This window comes from Tamandua tetradactyla, chromosome 5 (genome assembly GCF_023851605.1).
Source record: "Tamandua tetradactyla isolate mTamTet1 chromosome 5, mTamTet1.pri, whole genome shotgun sequence".
NCBI classification, from domain to species: Eukaryota; Metazoa; Chordata; class Mammalia; order Pilosa; family Myrmecophagidae; genus Tamandua; species Tamandua tetradactyla.
In genome coordinates, this window is record NC_135331.1 from 115952837 (window position 1) to 115976170 (window position 23334).

The 23334-nt window shown below is 36.8% G+C and overlaps 1 protein-coding gene and 1 non-coding gene across 3 annotated transcripts; one reads left to right on the forward strand and one right to left on the reverse strand.

The window, feature by feature from the left end:
* The first annotated feature begins 505 nt into the window (after positions 1–505).
* Positions 506–9483, forward strand: KIAA1586 (KIAA1586 ortholog). Of its 2 annotated transcripts, none has more exons than XM_077162151.1 (4): positions 506–676; positions 1209–1292; positions 4087–4167; positions 5039–9483. In XM_077162151.1, the coding sequence occupies exons 1-4, from the start codon at positions 656–658 to the stop codon at positions 7217–7219; spliced, it is 2367 nt and encodes a 788-aa protein (XP_077018266.1). In that variant the 5' UTR covers positions 506–655; the 3' UTR covers positions 7220–9483. The 2 variants fall into 2 exon arrangements, with proteins under 2 accessions (XP_077018266.1, XP_077018267.1); XM_077162152.1 differs by lacking the exon at positions 506–676 and adding an exon at positions 705–972.
* A 13216-nt stretch (positions 9484–22699) lies between these two features.
* Positions 22700–22770, reverse strand: TRNAS-ACU (transfer RNA serine (anticodon ACU)). The gene has a single exon. It is a non-coding gene; the product is annotated as a tRNA-Ser (tRNA).
* Between the last annotated feature and the right edge of the window lie 564 nt (positions 22771–23334).

Here is a 23334-nt window from a genome sequence, read left to right on the forward strand (position 1 = left end):
CTACAAATAACCGGTTTCTGGGCACAGCACTCTATATCCATCTTAGGTTTTCAAGTTAACGGGTCTCCGGGTCCACGTTGCAATTTAGACCAGATGTTGACCCTTTTTCAAAAACCCTGCTTTGCTTTGAACCTATCAAAGCATTGCTTCACTTAAATTTCACTTAACTCTACCCTTCTTTAAATTGTTATAACTATTTTTTTCTTTTGTTTGATGAGGTGCCTGCCTCAAGATTCTTCTGTTTAATAGCTTATTCATAAAGCTTGCGAAACTACAGGTTTTTCGAACTACAGGGCCGTCTTAGACTGATAAAGCTTGGGGAGAGAAAGCTTTAAAAGAATCTTACCAGTTAAAATTTGCTTTCATAACTTTTATCTGGTTACAATCGTTTTGTGTAAATGCTGAAAAGAAAAACGTGGGGCATAATTTTGGCAAGAAAATACCGGTGCGGAGCGAACGGAACTACAATTCCCAGCATCCCGCGTGGGCGGCGCGGCGCGGGGAGGGGAGACAAGGGTGCGCGAAAGAGGCTCTGAGGGGAGCGGGCCGGTGCGGGCCGGCTGCTCCTTCTGAAGAGGTTTTTCGCGTCTCTGTCTGAGGCGTCAGTGGCAGGGGCAGCAGGAGCAGCGGTGCTGTCAGTTAGGCCGTCGGAGAAATGGGAGACCCAGGGTTGGAGGTGAGCATTCAGCGTTGGGCCTTGGAGTTCCCAAAGCCGAACCACGAAGGGGTTTGTGTTTTCCCCGGAGTGAGGCCTGGTGCTCGGCCGCAGCCGCGAACGCTGCTGCCCCGGCGTCGTGGGCCGAGCCCAGCCTTCGGGCCTGGTGAATATCTGAGCGCGGAACCAGCAGCAACAATGGCCTCCCGGCCGCCCCCGGCCCCCTGCACGGCCTCCGGGGTTCCTTGTTGCCGCCGTTCTGCTGGTGAGAGCGACATTTTGAGACAGAATCGCTCTTCAGCAAGGAGCATTCCAAGGTAGATAGAGGAATTCTGAAAGGATGCTAACTCGTTTTCGGCGTTGGGCCCCTACAGTTCCTCGTACTCCCTGCCATAACGGGACTCCATCGAGTTCTTTTTCTTAGTCGGGTTATAGCATGAGTTGGGCTCAGTAAGGCTTCTTCAGGAGCTGTTTGTTTTAATCGTTCTTTTTGGAAAAAGCTTATCCTACATTTGGCTTTATAGATAAGCGTGATTTTGGCTTATCTTTATAGATAATAGAAATTGACCCTCCAGCTGGACCTGAACCGTCTGAGTCAACAAAGGATGAAAACGAAGATGACATTCAGTTTGTTAGTGTAAGTAACAACGATATTGGGCTATTCCCAGAGTAAAAGACTTTGGTAAGCCGTTACGTCGTTATACTTTACCTGTTCATTCACCATTCAACAAATATTTACTGAATGTCTAAATGTACTAGATACCAGGAAGCATGGCAAAAGGTTAGGAAATTTGCCACAAAGACTGTGGCCTAAACTGCGGTTGTATACTTTTATCACGCCTCTCGTGCCTTCATTTAGAGCCATTACATTTAATCTAGACAAAATTGTGGTCTTTAAGAAGACGTGTTTTAGAATGGGGCAAGTGTATCTTCTAAAAGTAACGCACGAAAGTTGGGGAGAAAGGGCAGCTAAAGATCAAAAAGGAGGTAGAAAAAAGAAGAATAACTCAAAAGCTTAGCATTGTGTAGTTTGTAACAAGAAGGCATATAGCTGAAAGACTTCACTAACTTCTGAGATCATCCTTTTACAGCATAGTACCATTGATGTTCATAATAAAGATTCCTGTATCACCAGGAACATGCTTTATTTTTCTGAATTCATTCCCTTTGGGACAGCAGTTCTCAGGCATTGATATTTTTAAATGTGCATATTCTTATTTCAAGATTGGACCTAGGAATCTTGATTTTTGGAACGTATGCAAGAGTATATATGGTTCTCTGAACGTCACTTTGAACTGTTTGTTTGGAAAACCAAAAGCAGATTATGATTTATTTTGGGATGATTTTCATTTGAAACAGTTAAGTTTTAGAATGGCTCTGATTAAAATGGTTTATCTCAACTAGAGAACCCTTCTACCCCCAAACGCTTGTCTTCTGATTTCTGTAGTTAGTTCATATTTGGGATAAAAGCTGCAAATATTTATTTAATAGGATGCCTTTATAATGTTTGTGTGTTTTTTAGTTGCTGTAGATACAGGACCACTTTGTAAATCACTTGCTTTTTAAAATACCCCTCCTCAAACATTATGACCATTGTGGTATTCACATTTTTGTTTATTATTCTAGTAAATGTGTATATAATTTATTTACAGGATTATTTTCGTGCCATCGTTTCCTATCAGTAGTGCATATAGGACTTTATTCTTCACACTTGAAACTTTTTAAATTTAGGCGTACTTAGAGGGAATGTATGCGCTAAGTAAGTGCTGTATCTTTGGAAATTGAAAATCATTGCTTCACACCGTTTTTGTCCTGAAAAATATTTAGAAAAGGCTTCTGTGTTTCTAGGAAAAGTAATTTTGGTTTTCCTGAACTGTATTATAAAGACATGAATGAATAGGACAGTATGATCTTAATGGTGTTTTGTGCAACTACATCTTGGAGTGACGCATATTGTCTTTGATCTATAGGCATTACTTTGACAATGAAGGAATCTAAAAAATTAAAATTGGGAAGTAAATGTCTAAGTTTGTATAGAAATTTTAAGTTCTGACTGAGTTATATATGCTTACGTTCAGATGATGTTTAAAAACATGAATTTACATTTCATTTTAAATATAGCAAATCTCTTGCATTGTGGCTTCCAGAGTTTTGTACCTCTGACTTGATACAGCTTCTTAAATTTTAGCCCTTTTTTCCAAGTAGGGGATCAAAGGTTTGACAACTTCAAATGGAGAAGTGAGTCATATTTGCTCTAAGTGAAGTTAGAATAATGAAGGGAATCTAGTGAAAAAACATTCCTTTGTCTTTAAATGATACCATGTAAAAGAGAATGATAGTTTAATTCTACATTAAATATATTTAGAGACAGAATTTAATACTTTCCTCTGTAACTGCATCCTATGCTGGGCTTCACCAGGAAGTGTCTATTTCTCTATGCTTTTAATAGTACCACCAGTACTGAAATGCTGTGGGTACAGTTCACTTTTTGAAGTTTCTCCAGATTCAAAAGGAACTTATTAATATGTCACTTCTTCATTGGTTCTGGTTTGGTTTCCATAGTCTTTTCATTAAAAATTTATTTTCCAGTCTTTAGTCTTCATATGGCTTAGCATCCTATCTTGTATTCTCTTTTATACATAGCCCCAAACTAAACACACTCTACTGAAAGAAGGGAGTGATAGAGATTTGGGGGTAAGAAAATATACTCTATTATATTAATTTAGGTTTAATATGATAGGGTATACATACAGAGAAGTATACCTCTCACTGTTCTCCTTGTCTTTACCCTATTTTAGTACTACATTACCATTTGCCTGAATTACCTTATTTCTAGTTTTCACACGCATCAGACTCCCCTACCTGATTAATCTTAAAACGGTTTTGATAATGCTGTCCCCATCTCAGCATTATTGATTCTGTTGCTTATAGAATAAAATCTAGGCTTTTCAGCTTGGCATTCAAGGCCTGGTCTACGATGAAGGTAGTATGGATGGATTGTAGAGATAGTGAAGATTTGGGGTTTGATGTTTAACTTTATAAGGATGTGGGGGATGAAATAACTATCTAAGAACTCCATGATTTTGAGCTTGTATATCTAAAGGTTGTTGATAACCATCCTGGGTTAAAAAAAAAAAAATACCATGATATCTTCTTTTTAACACTCTCATGTACTGTTTTACTGTTCTTAAAGTAATCCATATAGCCCTATTCTATGTAGATTTTGGCTCTTCTCTTTTGGTTGTCATCATTACGTATTCATGTCCTGTGAATCTCTCCTTGTATTTCTTTTGTTTCTGATTATTCTGTGCCATCTGCAAGGCTTTCTTGTCGAGAGGAATCCTTGCCTTTCCCATCCAGAAAACTCTGTAACTACAAGTTTGATTTGAATAACTGTTCTTGACACAAAGATTTGCTCAATTCCTTTTTAGGAAGGACCGTCAAGACCTGTTCTTAAATACACTGATCTGGTCTGTGGAGATGAGGAAGAGCCTAGCACCTATCATAGTGATGTAAGTACATTATATTTGTATTTTTACAGTGTTGCATTTAAGTGCAGTAGTGTGTAAAGGTAGCTTGAACTAGCTCACAAGAACAACTTGTTAAATTTTCATGAGTTTTGTGAGCTGGTGGTTAAACATAGTCATTAAAGTATACAAACTTACAAGTAGATAAATTACAAGATTTAAGGTGATAAATTCTGAAATTCATTACTTTATAATACCTATGCACTTGAGGTTGTTCGTATATTGTATCTCGTAAAAAAATATAATAGAGTGCTACTGTAACATGGTGAAATTACACCATGGTAATCAGCAAACTACAAATCAATAATAATTTGTTGATTGTTTAGATTTGAGAAATTGACGGATAAAATGTTAATGTAAATTAAATTTATAAGTGTGATGTGTCTCTTAGAGACAATAAAAAATTAAACTGTTTTAGTACTTGAAAACTATTAATCAATTCAGGAAGGAAGTTACTGTCATCTTTGATGAATGATTGAAGTTCTAATATATATATATTTATTGTTTCCCTTTTTATTATTCATTAATGTAAATGAGAATATCAACAAATATTCATGTTGGAACTAATTGTTTGCAAATGATGTGAGCAACTTCTTTCCTGAGTTGGATAATAATCAAATAATTTTTTGTATCAGATTTTGTGATGCTGTTGTTGGCTGTAGAATTTTAAAAACTGATAGTTGATTTTTCAAGAAATGGCAAGTCACCTGGAAGCTTTTGGTATAAATTGAAAAACAACTGTTTTAATTTAAAATTTATTTTAATGCTACATGAAGAAATCACTAACAGAGCTTTTTACATTAGCCCTTAAATATTGTTGTGAATTTTACTTATATAATGTAAAATTGTTTTTCAGATTCTGTTCCCTAAAATGCCAAAACGACAGGGTGATTTATTAAGTTTTTTAAATATGAAGAAAGTGAAAACAGACGCAGGAAATAATGATAGGAACAAAAATCATTGTGGATCATCTAAGTCAAAGGAACTAAATTTTGAATATGTTGAACAACCAGTCATTGAAAAAAATCCATCATGTTCATCAAAGGAAGATATTGATAATCCTGTGCTTCCAGATTGCTGGAATGAAAAACAAGCATTTATGTTTACAGAACAGTACAAATGGCTTGAAATAAAAGAAGGTAAATTAGGATGTAAGGATTGTTCAACAGTTCGGCATCTGGGATCCAAAGCAGAAAAGCATGTCCATGTTTCCAAGGAATGGATTGCATATTTAGTAACCCCCAATGGCAGTAAGAAAATTACTCGGCAAGCATCTCTGCGAAAAAAAATTAGGGAACATGACGTTTCTAAAGCCCATGGAAAAATTCAGGATTTGTTAAAGGAATCAGTTAGTGACTCGGTTTCTAATATAGTACATAAACAAAATAATATAAATATTGATGCTACCATAAAAGTCTTTAATACTGTTTACAGTTTAGTAAAACATAATAGACCTTTATCTGATATTGAGGGAGCAATAGAATTACAAGAGAAAAATGGAGAGGTCAATTGTTTAAATACACGATACAGTGCAACAAGAATAGCAGAACATATAGCAAAAGAAATGAAGATAAAGATATTTAAAAATATTATAGAAGAGAATGCCAAAATATGTGTGATAATTGACGAGGCATCTACAGTTTCTAAGAAAAGCACCCTAGTGATTTATCTCCAGTGTGCAGTTCAGTCAGATCCTGCACCACTTATGTTATTTGTTGCTCTAAAAGAATTAGTGTCAACCACAGCAGAGTATATTTTCAATACTTTATTGGCTACTTTAAATGATTGTGGGTTTAGTAATGAATACTTGAAAGCGAATTTAATTGCATTTTGTTTGGATGGTGCTAATTCAGTGCTGGGAAGCAAGTCTGGGGTAGCTACAAAGTTGTTAGAAAATTTTCCTGAAATCATCATTTGGAACTGTTTAAATCATCGATTGCAATTGTCACTTGATGATTCAATATCTGAAATAAAACAAGTTAATCATTTTAAAATATTTCTGGATAAAATTTATTCTATTTATCACCAATCTAATAAAAATCAAACCAAGCTTTTAGAAACTGTAGCTAAAGAACTTGAAATGGAAATTATTAAAATTGGTCGGGTAATGGGACCAAGATGGGCGGCATGTAGTTTACAAGCTGCTACCGCTGTATGGCATGCATATCCTGTATTATATATGCATTTTTCTCATTCTTTTTCTGGTTTGGCAAAGAGATTAGCTAACATTAATTTCTTACAAGACCTTGCTTTAATGATAGACATTCTTGAAGAATTTTCACTACTATCAACTGCGTTACAGTCAAAATCAACTAACATTCAGAAAGCACAAAAATTGATCAAGCGCACCATAAAAGCTTTGGAAAATTTGAAGATTGGTACTGGAAGGCATGAATCTCAAATTGAGGATTTGATTAAGTCAGATAGGTTTAAAGACATTCCATTTAGTAAAAATAATAAGTTTAATTCTCTTCCTAGGAATATGTTACTGGAAAATATAATTCAACACATGAACTTACGTCTTTTATCTGATAGGAACCACGATGAAAGCATTTTTAATTACTTTGATTTATTAGAACCAACTACTTGGCCTTATGAAGAAATAACTTCACCATGGGTAACTGGTGAAAAAAGGTTGCTTCATTTATGTGAAATTTTAAAATACAAAATTGATTTGAATGATTTTCGGGAATTTGTAAATAATAATGTAAAATCAAACAATATTTCAATTCCTGCAACTATACAAAAAGCTAAAAAGATAGTTAGCACTATTGCAATTAATAGTGCTGAAACTGAAAGAGGTTTCAATTTAATGAACATAATTTGTTCAAGAGTGAGAAATAGTTTAACAATAGATCACATATCAGATTTGATGACAATAAATTTATTGGGGAAAGAGTTAGCAGATTGGGATGCAACTCCATTTGTAAAGTCTTGGTCAAATTGCAACCATAGGTTGGCTACCGACACAAGAGTTCGGCAAAAATCAACAAAAGCCTTCTGTGACAATCAGTTGGCTATATGGAACTTAAAGTAAAGAATTAAGTCTATATTTTTTATCATTTGTAAATTCTGTGCTATACATCTTTTATATACACATAGATGCTTTTTTTGGAAGCCAGTTAAACTTTTATCAGCATGCTGCTGTTTTAAAAGTGTTCTCTAAAGAGATAAAAGTTGGTGATGACTGTATTTAGGAGCTGTAGTGTTTTAGATGTTAGCCCATGTATGCTACAGTGGGCCTAATAGATATTTCTTGAAGTCTTTCACAGAACATCTAACCATTTCTACTTTTGCACTGTTGTACTTTCAGAAAGAGTGCAAAAGGATAATGACTCAGATTTTCAGTCCTGGAGGTGAAATGAAAGAGAAATGTAATAAAAATTCTTGTCTGACTCATTCCCATATCTACACTATCTAATACAATAGCCACTAGCCATGTGTGACTGTGAGCACTAGAGATGAGAACAATAGGACTAAGGAAGGAAATTTGTAATTTAATTTTAATTAAATATAAAAACTGAAGAAGTGTAAAATAATTTTCAGCTAATTTTATTGTTGTAGTAAATATTTTACTCTGTTGCATTGTTTAAGATAAAACTGTTTTGTTACAATGTGCCTGTCAAACTCTTGTTTGTATTATTACACTTAAATACATCACTGATTGAATTGGTGTCAACAGATTGATACAATGCAAATTATTTTTTTCTACAAATAAATGTAAAGTTATAGTATGGTAGTGAATATGCAGACAACAAAAATACAGTGCAACCTATGTAAAATGTAATTAGTAATTAAATTGAAATACTTATTAATAATTAAATTATTTTTCTAGTTTAGACATGAATTTGAACAAATTTTTAAATTTGAAGTGAAAGTGTACTGAAAAACAATCAAATGGAGATGCAGCAGCTAGTACAAACAGAACAATAAAAAGAGTGAAAGAAGGTATGTTACAGATAATGTGATGAAAGACAACTGCAGTAGCAAAGCAAAACAAAATTATGTAACGATATAAAGGTAACTGGACAATATCAAGACAGTGTCAGGAAATGCATAACGAATTAAGGTAAATTACCTTTTAGAGATCAGAAAAGAATTCACAAAATTATTTGCCTGTAATTAGAATATCCAGAAAATTTGGCCAGATGTAAAATGACTTGAATTCCTGTATGAAAGAAGTACTTTTAGATGGATAAAATAAATTATTTTAAAGTTATAGAAATTAATTGGAAAATCATGAGTGAAAGTTTTAGAAAGATGTTTTACAAAAAAAGTACAAGGTCTTTAGTCAAGCCACCAAAGAGTTGCTTGTAAAATACAGGATCTTTCTAAAAATGTCAAAGATTGATTCAGAATGCGAAAAAATTGCAAGTACTCTAGCTTTAGATGAGTCATGGGATCTAAGAGACACAGCCCAATGAATTATTTGAGTATATTTTTCTCATAGGACTTAAAAATGTATGACAAACTAATTAAAATTTATGGCGTAAAAAAAATCAAGCTTGTATTTCCATTTTAAAGTCTTTTACATATGTTGGAAGAGATTCAGCTAGATGAGAACAAATTTCTATCACAGTGAGTAGTGTGCCAGCTAGATTAGTTCATAAATCATCAAAATTTTAAAATAAGCATTTGATATTTCTCTTATTTCTTTGTTCCATTGTAAAATACGGTATTTGTGCATAGTTTTCTGAGATGATCTCTAAAATGTCTTGAATATATAGTTAAGTTTAAGTATTCAGTGTATGAGTGCAAGTGCTATGAATCAACCTTAGTTTATAGGATTTTTGAAAGAATTAGGAGACATTGAATTTAGTGATTGTGCTGGCTTGAAACTGTTATGTACTCCAGAAAAGCCATGTTCTTTTAGTCCTAATCCAATGTTGTGGGAGTAGACCTATTGTTTGGGTGGGATCTTTTTGATTAAGTTGTTTCCATGGAGATGTGACCCACCCAGTTGTGGGTGAGACTTTTTTATTAGGTGGTTTTCATGGAATTGTGACTCCGCCCATGCAAAGTGTTAATTAGTCTACTGGAGTCCTTAAATGAGCCAATACAGAGCAGACCCAGACATTTGGAGATGCAGAAAGGAAATGCCCCAGGGGAAGTCGTTTGAAACCTGAAGCGGGAAGAGAAGGTCAGCAGATGTTGCCATGTTCCTTCCCAGCTGACAGAGGTGTTGTAGACACCGTCATCGGCCTTTCTTCAATGAAGGTATCCTCTTGTAATGCCTTAGTTTGGACACTTTTATGGCCTTAGAACTGTACATTTGTGACCCAATAAATTTCCTTTATAAAAGCCAATCTCTTTCTTGTATATTGCATTCCAGCAGCTTTAGCAAACTGAAACAGTGATTTTGTATTCTGCTAATTGGTTGAATAGTGGAAGAGTTCTACAAAAACCTCCTGTAGTGTTAGTAACAGTTTCAAAACAATGAGAGTAGTGGCCAGATACTCAAAAATCAAAGACAGGAAATGGCAGTTTATGTCCCACCTGCCAGTAGCACATGGCATATGAATGAACTAAATTTGAAGCTCCAAGGAAAAGAAAAACTTGTGACATACCTAGATAAGTAGTAGAATTTATGTTGAGATTGAAACTTTTATTAAATTTCAGAATTTTTACTGACATGAATAAATATATGCAGGATTTAAGTTATATTTTACAGTTATGTAAATTGATTCCAGAAACTAGAAGAAAATTTGGAGAAATGGTTTGTTGTTAAATTTAGAGTTGCTTTCTTTTTTTGTATGCTGTGTGGTGGGGGTCACATTTAATTCTTTTCCCATGTGAGTATCGCGTTATTGCAGTACCATTTGTTGAATTTTTATTTTTTTTGAAATTTTTATTTTTTATCTCATTTTTTTGTTGTGTAATATAACATATATACAAAGCAAAGAAATAAAAAAATAGTTTTCAAAGCACTGTTCAACAAGTAGTTACAAGACACATTCCAGAGTTTGTCATGGGCTACCATATGATCCTCGCAGATTTTTTCCTTCTAGCTGCTCTAGAATATAGGAGACTAGAAGGCTTAAATATTTTTTTATCATCACAATCGACTTTTTTCTTTCTTTTTTTGTGAAAAATAACATATATACAAAAAAGCTATAAATTTCAAAGCACAGCACCACAATTAATTGTAGAACATATTTCAGAGTTTGACATGGGTTATACTTACCTGGCAGGGGAGATACCATGATCACAATTCCACAATTTTGTTTTAACTTCTAGCTGCTCTAAAATACTGGAGACTAAAAGAAATATCAATTTAATGCTTCAGCATTCATATTCATTTGTTAAATCCTATCTTCTCTGTATAACTCCACCATCACCTTTGATCTTTCCATCCCTCTCTTTTTTTTTTTTGCATGGGCAGGCACGGGTAATTGAACCCGGGTCTCCGGCATGGCAGGCGAGAAGAGAACTCTGCCTACTGAGCCACCATGACCCACCCCATCCTTCTGTTTAGGGGTGTTTGGGCTATGGCCATTCTAAATTTTTTCATACTGGAAGAGTCTGTTGCTAATATGGACTAGGAAGATGGAACTATCTGATGTACTGGAGAAGCTGAGCTAGGTTTCAGGACTTACCTGGTCCAGGGACCCATCTGGAACTTGTAGGTTTCTGAAAAGTTGCTCTAGTGCATGAAACCCTTGTGGAATCTTACATATTGCCCTATGTGTTCTTTAGGATTGGCTGGAATGGTCCTGATCGGGGGTTGGCAGGTTATGATAAGTAGCAAGGCCTACCTGAAGCTTGCATAAGAGTAGCCTTTCGACTCTATTTGAACTCTCTCTGACACTGATACTTTATTAGTTACATTTCCTTTCCCCCTTTATGTCAGGATAAAATTGTTGATCCCATGGTGCCATTCATCCCTGGGAATCATCTCCCACGTTGCCAGGGAGACTTTCACCCCTGGATGTCATGTCCCATGTGGTGGCGAGGGCAAGGAGTTCATTTGCAGAGTTGGGGTTAGAGAGACTGAGGCCACATCTGAACAAAAAAAGTGCTCCTCCATAAGTAACTCTCAGGCACGCCTATAGTTAGTCTAAGCTTCTCTGCTACCTACATGAGCTTCACATGAGTAAGCCTCATGACTGAGGGCATGATCCGTTGATTTGGGTGTCCCTAAAGTTTGACACAGTATTAGGGGATTCCCTGATGGTAAGGTTTAATAGTTCCTATATTCTTTCTCCCATCCCTTGGGGGACTTTACCAATACTTTTTGATTATCTACTTAATATAGTCTAGGATGTTTCCAGGTATTACAATAATCTATACAAGATTAAAGGACTTCTTTCTTATTCTGGGCTCCCTGTGTTGCAGTTGTTCAAATAAGCTATACAGACAGGTTGAGTTAGATTATGCCTACAGAAAATTTTAGTTCCAGGACAAATAAACTTTCTTCCATTGGTCTTAAAGAGTATGTGTGGTTCTAAAATATAGACGCTGCCTTCCTTACCACTATGTTCTGAATTACTTTAACCCCAACCTGTTTGGCTTCGTTCTTATCTCTAAATATCAGGTTATATTTATAAACAGCCTCTCAAAATCCAGAAATAATAATCACCACTCCGGACTAAATGTGTCTACTCTAAAAGCTTACAATCTAGGCCACTATTTTAATTTAAGCATTTTCTATATCTGACCATTCCATTCTTGTTCTTTTGTTTCTGGCTTATTTTGTCTCACCAAATGTCCCACGTGTTAATTCTCATCGTGGCATGCCTCAAGACTGTTCCTTTTTATAGCAGCACAACCTTCATTCATAAGTACACCATTGTTCTTCAATCTGCTTCTCAGTCAGTGCATCCTTCAGCAACCTGCATTCATTGGGCATCATGTATAGGACCCAAAGTCAACAGTCCATCAACATTCTCAATTTTAGATAATTTCATTGTTCCCAAGAGAAAGAAAAACCAATAAACACACCCTTGCAGAATAGGAAACCTAAACCTCTTGACTCTTTTCCCTCCCCCCATTATTTACCTCTGCTGTTGTTTTGGTAGTGCTGATGGTTTCCATTTGAGCATAGCTTATAGCTTGCAATAGCAGTTTTCCCCCGTACCCTGGCTTAAACTCTTTATACAAAATCTTATCTTTGAATTAATTCTTATGAGAACTAATTTCTATTTCTGGTGTTAATCAGTGGGACATGTGGGTCTATACAACCTCTTTAAATCTTGTTCATCTTCAATATGATATTACTTATAGACCCACTAGAGAACCACCTTCATTCCTATTTGCTCCCTTACATTGGAGTTCAACCTCATTAGCTAAGGGTTCACCCATCTCTAGAGTCTGTGTATCTCTAAGTCCCCTGTATTCTGTATTAACAGCCTCTTGATTATACCTTTATGCTGTTCATAAAAGTGGAATCGTACAGTATCCTTTATCTAGCTAATTTCACTCAGCATTATATCCTCAGGGCTCATCCATCTTGTCATGTGCTTCAAGATGTCATTTTGTCTTACTGTTGCATAAAATGCCATTGTATGTAAATACCAAATTTTGTTGGTCTACTTGTCTGTTGATGGGCATTTGGTTTGTTTCCGTCTTTTGGGATGGTGAATAATGCTGCTATGAACGTCAGTTTGCAAATGTCTGTGTCATTGCTTTCAGCTCTTCTGGGTATATAACAAGTAGTGCTATTGGTGGATCATAGGGCAGCTCGATATTTAGTTTCCTCAGGAACCACCAAACAGTCTTCCATAGTGGCTGCACCATTATACATTCCCACCAACAGTGCGTAAGTGTCCCAGTTTCTCCACATCCTCTCCAACATTTATAGTTTCCTGTTGTTAATAACAGCCATTCTTGTAGGTGTGAGGTGGTATCTCATTGTAGTCTTGATCTGCATTTCCCTTGTAGCCATTGAAAATGAGTATTTCTTCATGTGCTTTTGAGCCATCTGTATTTGCTCTTCAGAAAAATGCCTGTTCATATCTTTAGCCTATTTTATAATTGGGTTGTTTGTTCTTTTGTTGTTGAGTTGTGTGATTTCTCTTTATATACAGGAAATCAAATCTTTGTCCAATATGTGATTTCCAAAAATTTCTCCCAATGAGTTCGCTGCCTCTTCACCTTTTTGACAAAGTCTTTTGGGGTACAGAAACATTTGATTCTGAGGAGTTCCCATTCATCTATTTTTTCTTTTATTGCTTGTGCTTTGGGTGTAAAGTTTAGGAAGCTACCTCCTACTACTAGGTCTTGAAGATGTTTCCCTACATTTTCTTCTAGGAGCTTTATGGTGCTAGTTCTTATATTTAGGTGTTTGATCCACTTTGAGTTAATTTTTGTGTAGGGTGAAAGATAGGGGTCCTCTTTCATTCTCTTGGCTATTGATATCCAGTTCTTCCATGCCCAATTATTGAAAAGACTATTTTGTTCCAGTTCAGAGGATTTGGGGGCCTTGTCAGAAATCAGTTGACCATAGATATAGTGGTCTATTTCTGCACTCTCAATTTGATTCCATTGGTCAGTGCTTCTGTCTCTGTGTCAGTACCATGCTGTTTTGACCACTGTAGCTATATAATAAGTTTTTAAGTCAGGGAATGTTAATCCTCTCATTTCATTTTTTTTTTTTAAGGATGTTTTTCGCTATTTGGGGTCTCTTTCCCTTCCAGATGAATTTGGTATTTAGGTTTTCCAAATCTTCAAAGTAGGTTGTTGGAATTTAGATTGGTACTGTGTTGAATCTGTAGGTCAATTTGGGGAGAATTGACATTTTTTTTTTTAATATATAATCATTCCGTTCTACATGTATAATCAGTAATTCACGATATCATCACATAGTTGCTTATTCATCATCATGATCATTTCTTAGAACATTTGCATCAATTCAGAAAAAGAAATAAAAGATAACATAAAAAGAAATAAAATGAAAACAGAAAAAAAATTATACATACCATACCCCTTACCCCTCCCTTTCATTGATCACTAGCATTTCAAACTAAATTTATTTTAACATTTGTTCCCCTTATTATTTAATTTTATTCCATATGTTTTACTCATCTGTTGACAAGGTAGCTAAAAAGAGCATCAGACACAAGGTTTTCACAATCACACAGTCACATTGTGAAAGCTACATCATAATACAATCATCATCAAGAAACATGGCTACTGGAACACAGCTCTACATTTTCAGGCAGTTCCCTCCAGCCGCTCCATTACATCTTGAATAACAAGGTGATACCTACTTAATGCATAGGAATAACCTCCAGGATAGCCTCTCAACTCTGGAATCTCTCAGCCATTGACACTTTGTCTCATTTCACTCTTCCCCCTTTTGGTTGAGAAGGTTTTCTCAATCCCTTGATGCTGAGTTTCAGCTCATTCTAGGGTTTTTCTCAATCCCTTGATGCTGAGTCTCCGCTCATTCTAGGATTTCTGTCCCACATTGCCAGGAAGGCCCACACCCCTGAGAATCATGTCCCACGTAGACAGGGAGAGGGTAGTGAGACTGCTTGTTGTGTTGGCTGGAGAGAGAGACCACATCTGAGCAACAAAAGAGGCTCTCTTGGGGGTGATTCTTAGGCCTAATTTTAAGTAGGCTTGACCTATCCTTTGTGGGGTTAAGTTTCATATGAACAAACCCCAAGACTGGGGTCTCAGCCTATAGTGTTGGTTGTCCACACTGCTTGGGAGAATATCAAGAACTCTACTAGGGAGGGCTGAACTTTCCCCCGTTCTCACCATTCCCCAAAGGGGACTTTGCAAATACTTTTCCACTCACCGATCAAATAACTCTGGGATTCATCAAGGCGTCACTCTGGACAAACCAACAAAATCTCATGTCCTACTCAAGGTTCCATGTACTTATGCTGTTCAACCAACTATCTACATAAGTTATATTAGGACATGCACTAGTCAAAATATAAATTTTGTACCAAATAAACATTTTTTGCTTTAAGTTGAAATTTTAAAATATTAATTACCATCAATTTTCAGCATCCTTCAGTAATGATATTCCTTTGTTCTTCCTCATGCAAAAACATTTTTTAAATTTGTACATTTCGCCACTATCATTATACAATCTAGGCATTCCTAGATTATACCATCTCAGTCTTTAACGTCTATTTTTCTTTGTGATTTCATTTATGCCTCCAGCCCTCCTCTCTCTATCATTCTCACATTCAGCTTCATTCAGTGTTTTAACATAATTGTATTACAGTTAGATAGTATTATGCTGTCCATTTCTGAGTTTTTATATTCAGTCCTGTTGCACAATCTGTATCCCTTCAGCTCCAGTTACCCAATATCTTACCCTATTTCTATCTCCTGATCGTCTCTGTCACCCACAAAATATTCCAAGTTTGTTCACTAATGTCAGTTCATATTAGTGAGACCACACAGTAGTTGTCCTTTTGTTTTTGGCAAATCTCACTCAGTATAATGTCCTTAAGGTCCATCCATGTTGTTACATACTTCATAACTTTATTCTGTCTTACAGCTGCATATTATTCCATCATATGTATATGCCACAGTTTATTCAGCCACCTGTCCGTTGATGAACATTTCAGCTGTTTCCATCTCTTGGAAATTGTAAATAATGCTGCTATAAACATTGGTGTGCAAATGTCCATTTGTGTCCTTGCCCTCATGTCCTTTGAGTAGAGACAACATATAGATGAGTCCTGTTTTTTAATTCATTCTGCCAGTCTATGTCTTTTGATTGGGGAGATTAATCCATTAACATTTAGTGTTATTACTGTACAGGTAGTACTTTCTTCTACTATTTTGCCTTCTGGATTTTATATGTCATATCTAATTTTCCTTCTTTTTACCTTTACTCATAGTCTTCCTTTCTACACTCTTCTCCACTCCTCTCTCTCCTGTCTTTTCGTATCTGTCTCTAGTGCTCCCTTTAGTATTTCTTGCAGAGCTGGTCTCTTAGTCACAAATACCCTCAGTGACTTTTTGTCTGAAAATGTTTTAATTTCTCCCTCATTTTTGAAGGACAATTTTGCTGGATATAGAATTCTTGGTTGGCAGTTTTTCTCTTTTAATAAGTTAAATATATCATCCCACTGTCTTCTTGCCTCCATGATTTCTGCTGAGAAATCTACGCATAGTCTTATTGGGCTTCCCTTGTATGTGATGGATTGCTTCTCTCTTGCTGCTTTCAAGATTCTCTCTTTCTCTTTGACCTCTGACATACTGATTAGTAAATGTCTTGGAATACTTCTGTTTGGATCTGTTCTCTTTGGGGTACGCTGTACTTCTTGTATCTGTAATTTTAAGTCTTTCATAAGAGCTGGGAAATTTTCAGTGATAATTTCCTCCATTAGTTTTTCTCCTCCTTTTCCCTTCTCTTCTCCTTCTGGGACACCCACAACACGTATATTCATGCACTTCATATTGTCATTCAATTCCTTCAGTCCCTGCTCATATTTTTCCATTTTCCCCCCTATATTTTGTTTTTCTTGTCAGATTTCAGATGTTCCATCCTCCAGTACACTAATCCTATCTTCTGCCTCTTGAAATCTACCATTCTAGTTTTCCATTGTTTTTGTCATCTATTCTACTGTGCCTTTCATTCCCAAAAGTTCTGTGATTTGTTTTTTTCAGACTTTTGTTTTCTTTTTTGTTCATTCCTTGCCTTCTTTATATCCTTCCTGTATTCATTGACTTGGTTTTTGATGAGGTTTTCCATGTCTGTTCATATATTCTGAATTAATTGTTTCAGCTCCTGTATCTCATTTGAATTGTTGGTTTATTCCTTTGAGTGGGCCGTATCTTCAATTTTCCTAGTGTGATTTGTTATCTTTTGCTGGTGTCTAGGCATTTAATTACCTTAATTAGTTTATTCTGGAGATTGCTTTCACTTCTTTTACCTAGAGTTTCCTTGCTGGATGAATTTGTTGTCTATCTGTTCTTTGACATTCAGTTCAGCTCTTTTTGGACCTCTAGCTTAGGTTTTGTTCAACAGAGGAGAATTTTTCTGTTCTTGTTTTCTTGTTTCTTGCCCTGCTGATATGGTACCTTTCCCCCCACACACTTAGGAGGCTCTCCTTAGGTATTATAGACCCCAGCCAGATTTTCCCAGATCAAACTGGCTTCCTGTCAGGAGGAAAGAGACACCTGGGTCGGTTTTCCCAAAGGTTGAGACCCAGCAGGTTGAAAGACTTTCCTGTGAAGACTCTGGACTCTGTTTTTCTTATCCTGCCCAGTATGTGGTGCTTGTCTGCCTGCAGTTCCCACCAGCATAAGATGATGTGGTACCTTTATCTTTGGCAGACTCTCCCTGCTGGGGGTGTTGTGGAGATGGAGGAGAGGTTGTAGGCTGCTTTTTTCAAATTACCAAGCCCTGGGGTCTGAATTCCCTGAGGGAGGGACTCCCCCTGAGCTGGGCTTCCCACGTCCACTGGGGAAGGCAAAGGCTCCAGACAAGCTCTCAACCTTGTTTCTGCCTATGTCTGAGGAAGCCGCAGCCCGAGAAGTCCTGCCGCTGAATCCAGGGACAGTCAAGCCTTGTAGAAACACAGCCACAAAAATCTCTGTTTCCTTTTTTTCTCTTTTTCTGTCAGCCCTGCCCCCTCAGCTCTGGGACAAAAATCAGCGATGTCCGCTTTGACCAGATTCATCTGAGCTGGGGTCCCATTTCCAGCAGTCAGAACTTGTTAATTAATTCCACAATTGGCTCAGCCCCTGTTACTGGTAAAGTCCCTTTCCTTTCCCCTCTGGAAAGCAGCCTGTGGGGGAGGGGCGCCAGCCACCACAGCTTGGGGAACTCACAGTTCTGGGGGGCTCGCAGCTGGTCCAGCTGGTCCAGACTGGGGTACGCTGTGTGTCCGGTCACTGACGTGGCCCAGGAGCTGTTCTGTACTGTTTCTGGTTATTTAGTAGTTTTTCTGGAGGACGAACTAAAAATGCGCACATTGTTAAGCCGCCATCTTGGCCCAGAACTCCAAGAATTGACATCTTAACTATATTTAGCCTTCCTATCCATGAGCAGAAAATGTCTTCCCACCTATTTAGATCTCCTTTGATTTATTTTAGCAACATTAGGTAGTTTGCTGTGTACTAGTCCTTTACGTCCCTAGTTAAGTTTATTCCTAAGTATTTGATTCTTTTAATTGCTATTTTGAGTGGAATTTTTTTCTTAACTGACTCCTCAGCTAGGTCATTGTTTATGTATAGAAATGCTACATATTTTTGCACATTAATTTTATATCCTGCCACCTTGCTGAATTTGTTTATTAGCTCAAGTAACTTTGCTATAGATTTCTAAGAATCTTCCAAGTATATTATTATATCTTCTGCAAATAATGAGAGTTTTACTTCTTCCTTTACAATTTGGATGCCTTTTATTTCTTTGTCCTGCCTGATTGCTCTAGCTGGAACTTCTAGCACAATATTGAATAATAGTGGTGACAGTGGGCATCCTTGTTGTGTACCTGACCTTAGGGGGAAAGCTTTCAGTCTCTCTCTGTTGAGTACGGTGCTGGTTATTGGTTTTTCATATATGCTTCTTTATCATATTGACGTATTTACCTTTGATTCCTATCTTTTGGAGTGTTTTGTCAGAAAAGGATGCTGCATTTTGTTGAATGCTTTTTCAGTATCAATTGAGATATCACGTGATTTTTCCCTTTTGATTTATTAATGTGCTGTATTACATTAATTGACTTCTTGTGTTGAACCACGCTTGCATTCCTGGTATAAAACCCCACTTGATCATGGTGTATGATTCTTTTGATGTGTTGTTGGATTCTATTTGATAATATTTATTGAGAATTTTTACATCTATGTTCATTAGGAAATTGGCCTGTAGTTTTTCTTTCTTATGGCATCTTTACCCAGTTTTGGTATTAAAATGATATTATCTTCATAAAATGAGTTAGGTGGATTTCCTTTTTCTTCAATTTTTTGGAAAAATTTGAGCAGGATTGGTATTAGTTCTTTCTGGAATGTTTGATAAAATTCCCCTGTGAAGCCATCTTGTCCTGGGCTTTTCTTTGTAGGAAGATTTTTGATGACTGAGTGAATCTCTTTACTTGTGATTGGTTTGTTGAGATCTTTTATTTCTTCCTGAATAAGTGTAGCTTGTTTGGGTGTTTCTAGGAATTTGTCCATTTCATCTAAATTGTAGTTTGTTGGCATATAGTTGTTCATAGTATCCTCTTATCATTTTTTTTTTATTTCTTCGTGATTTGTGGTAATGCACCCCTTCTCATTTCTGATTTTATTTGCATTCTCTCCCTTTTTTTATTTGTCAGTCTTGCTAGTAGCTCATCACTTTTATTGATTTTTTCTTAAAGAACTAGCTTTTGGCTCTATTGATTCTTTCTGTTATTCTTTTGTTCTCCCATTCATTTATCTTCTTTAATCTTTGTTATTTCTCTTTTTCTGTTTGCTTTGGGGTTAGTTTGCTCTTCTTTCTCAAGTTCCTCCATGTGTGCTGTTAAGTCCTCGATTTTTACTCTTTCTTATTTTTTTATATAGGTATTTAGGGCAATAAATTTCCCTCTCACCACAATCTTTGCCACATCCCACAATTCTGATAAGTTGTATTCTCATTTTCATTCACCTCCAAGTAACTAATGATTCCTCTAGCAATTTCTTCTTTGACCCACTGGTTGTTTAAAAGTGTTTTATTTAATCTCCATATATTTGTGAATATTCTCATTCTTCAGTGGTTATTGAGATCCAGTTTCATCCCATTGTGATCAGAGAAAGTGCTTTGAATAATTTCAGTGTTTTTAAATTTATAGAGACCTGTTTTGTGCCCCAGCATATGCTCTATCCTGGAAAATGTTCCATGAGCACTAGAGAAGAATGTATATCCTTGAGCTTTGGAGTACAATGACCTATATATGTCTGTTGGGTCTATCAAGTTATTTAACTTCTCTATTTCCTTGTTGATCTTCTGTCTGGCGAGTGGTGTATTGAAGTCTCCTACTATTATTGTTGAAACATCTATTGCTCCCTTTAGTTTTGCCAATGTCTGTCTCATGTACTTTGGAGCTCCTTGATTGGGAGCATAAACACTTATGATTGTTATATCTTCTTGGTGAATTGACCCTTTAATTAGTCTATAGTGTCCTTCTTTGTTCTTTAAATTTAAAGTCTATTTTGTCCGATATTAGTATAGCTACTTCTGCTTTCTTTTGGTTACAACTTGTGTGGAAAATCTTTTTCTATCCTTTCACTTTCAATCTATTTGTATCCTTGTGTCTAAAGTGAGTCTCTTATAAGCAGCATATAACTGGATTATGTTTCTTAATCCATTCTGCCAATCTGTATCTTTTAATTGGTAAATTTAGTCAAAGTTATTACTGAAAAGACGTTTCTTGAATCCACTACCTTATCTTTTTTATTTGTCAATCTATATATTCTTTTCCCTCTTTCTGTTTGTATTCTTTAAGTTACCCTTAGTGGTACTCTTCAATTCTGTGCCCTCCTCCAGACCTCCCTCCTCTGTCTTTTTTTCTCAGCTGGCAGAACTCCTTTTAGTATTTCTTGTAGGGTCAATCTCTTGTTGGCAAATTATTCCAGGACTTCTTTGTCTGTGAAAACCTTAATCTCTCCCTCAGTTTTGAAGGATAGTTTGGCTGGGTACAGAATTCCTGGCTGGAAGTCTTTCTCTTTCAGGATCTTGAATATATCATCCCACTCTCTTCTCGCCTCCAGGGTACTAGTTGAGTACTCTGAACTCAGTCTTATTTGGTTTCCCTTGTGTGTAATAGATTGTTTTTCTCTTGCCACTTTCAGTATTTTCTGCTTCTCTTCAACATTTGACAGACTAATTAGTATATGTCTTGAGGAAAGCCTATTTGGATTTATTCTGTTTGGAGTTCATTGGGCTTCTTTAACTTGTATATTTCTGTCTTTTATAAGGGTTGGGAAGCTTTCCCCCATTATATCCTCAACTACTCTTCCTAGCCCTTTACACCTTTCATCTTCTTCTGGGACACCAATGATTCTTATATTTGTACAGTTGTTTTGCCTATCATTTCCCTGAGATGCAATTCAGGTTCTTCCATCTTTTTTGCCATTTGCCATTTTGAATCTTTGAAGTTGGCTATTCTGTCCTTTGTATCACTTATTCTTTCTTCTGTCTCTTCAGATCTGGTGTTGTGTGCCTCTAGTATGTTTTTTATTTTTCTATTACTGTTTTCTATTACTATTTTTCTATTTATCCTTTCAAATTCCTCTTTATGCTCTTCTACTGTCTTCTTGATCTCCTTTATGTCATTTGCCATCCCACTGGTTTTATTAAGTAGAGTTGTATGAACATCTTTGATTAGTTGTTCCAAGGTCTGTGTCTCCTCTGGTGTTTAATTTGGTTATTAGGCAGGGCTATATCTGTCTCCATTGAGATATACTTAGTGATCTTCTGGTGTTTTTGTGTCTTGTAAATATCTTGATTGATTTACTTTGGGAGTTTATTTCTTTCAGTAGTCTAAGACTACTTTTTTGTTTGTTTTTTGTTTATGTAAAAGGGATGAGCAAGGTACAGGGTGGGGCACTCAGTGTGGTGATTTGTTTCAGGGCAGGAATAGGCACAGGTTGGGAATGTTATGCTGATGCTTTTGAGTGTGGGTGCACTGGTCTGGGGAGGGCGTAATCCTGGTGTGTGCTGGTGTACCCTGGTCTAAGTCACAGGGCCCTTTGTACGCATGTGTAGAACTGTGGCAGCAGGTTGGTGTTATGCCTTCATGGATTGGGAACAGATGTGACCTGACTGTGCAGGTCAGCACTTTCTCAGAGCTGGGAAGTGTGGCTGAGGGTTGTGCACATGTGCGGTTCTAGGACTACTGTAAAGTATGGTTCCCAGAGCTTAATTATGTGATTGGGGGCACACACACATGCTTGGGCCTAGGAGTTCTGTAAACTGATGTGCAGAGCTCAGGGTGGGGTTGGATGGGAGTGTGCGACACAATGGGCAGGGGGGCAGGGGTGGCCTGGGTATGGTGGTTAGTGCCCACAGCCGTTATTCATTGGTATCAGCCTTCAGGGAACAGGGATTGGGAGGTAGTGCTCTGATAGGGTGCGGGAGAGGTGAGTTGAGCTGTACTTGGGGTGGGGGTGGGGGGGCAGGTATGTGCACTGTGGGTTAGTGGGGTGGGGGAGCCTGAAGCATGGGGAATGGGAGCTGGTGATGGGGTTTCAGTGCATGGGGTATGGGGTGAGTTGCCAGTCATGGGGCTGCACTGGTGAGGGTAGCAAACCCAATGAACGCAGCCTGGCTCACTTCCTAGTCCCCAGCTCCTGTCCATGCACTCCCTCGGGTTCTGCACCTTCACACCAGGCTCCATCTTTCTGCCTCTCAGTTCCTTGGCCTCTGCAACCAGGGCTTCCCTATGTGGTGCCAAAGACTCTCCCAGGTTAGCCGCTCTCCTGAATCACTGCCTCAGTCCCCCTCCTGTCCCTTCTCTAACTTTTTCATGGAGCAGGGCTAATATTATGCTATTCTATTTAGCCACCTTCCTGGAAGTCCCTACCATATGTTGAATTTTTGTTTGATTTTTCTTTGTTTGCTTCTTTGTTTGTTTTTGGAAAGTGCATGGGCTGGGAATTGAACCCAGGTCTCCCGCACAGTAGGCGAGAATTCTACCACTGAATTACCCTTGCACCCCCTAGAGTTGCTTTTAAATATACTCCGTACTTGAGTTCAATAACAATACTAAGCACATGCAAGATTGTATTAAAGTTATTTAACTTAGGCAGATGTACTTTAAAAGCTTTCACTTTGTAATCAAATCAGTTGAAATGAATGGGGTTTTTTGGTGTAGAAATGAATAATAAAGATAAATGATCTTGATTGGTACTTGATTCCCTTATCAGAAAAATTTTAAACTATATTTGTAACTATTTAAATATGTTAAACTACTTTTTCAACTGTAAATTTTATTAAATTTATATACAAACCAAGTATTTGTGATGAAAAAGACATTTAGCTAAATTGAAGTGGGTTGTAAGTGTAAACTACACATCCAATTTTCAAGACTTAAACTATAATATTAGTAATTTATATTGATAAGGTGTTAAAATAATATTTTGGATATATTGGGTTAAATAAAATATTAAATTTTATTCATTTTTTTATTTTTACTTAGGCTTTCATTATAGTTTATGAACAGTATAATCTGGTATTGGTTACTCTGAAATGTATGTTCTCCAACCTAGACCTCACTC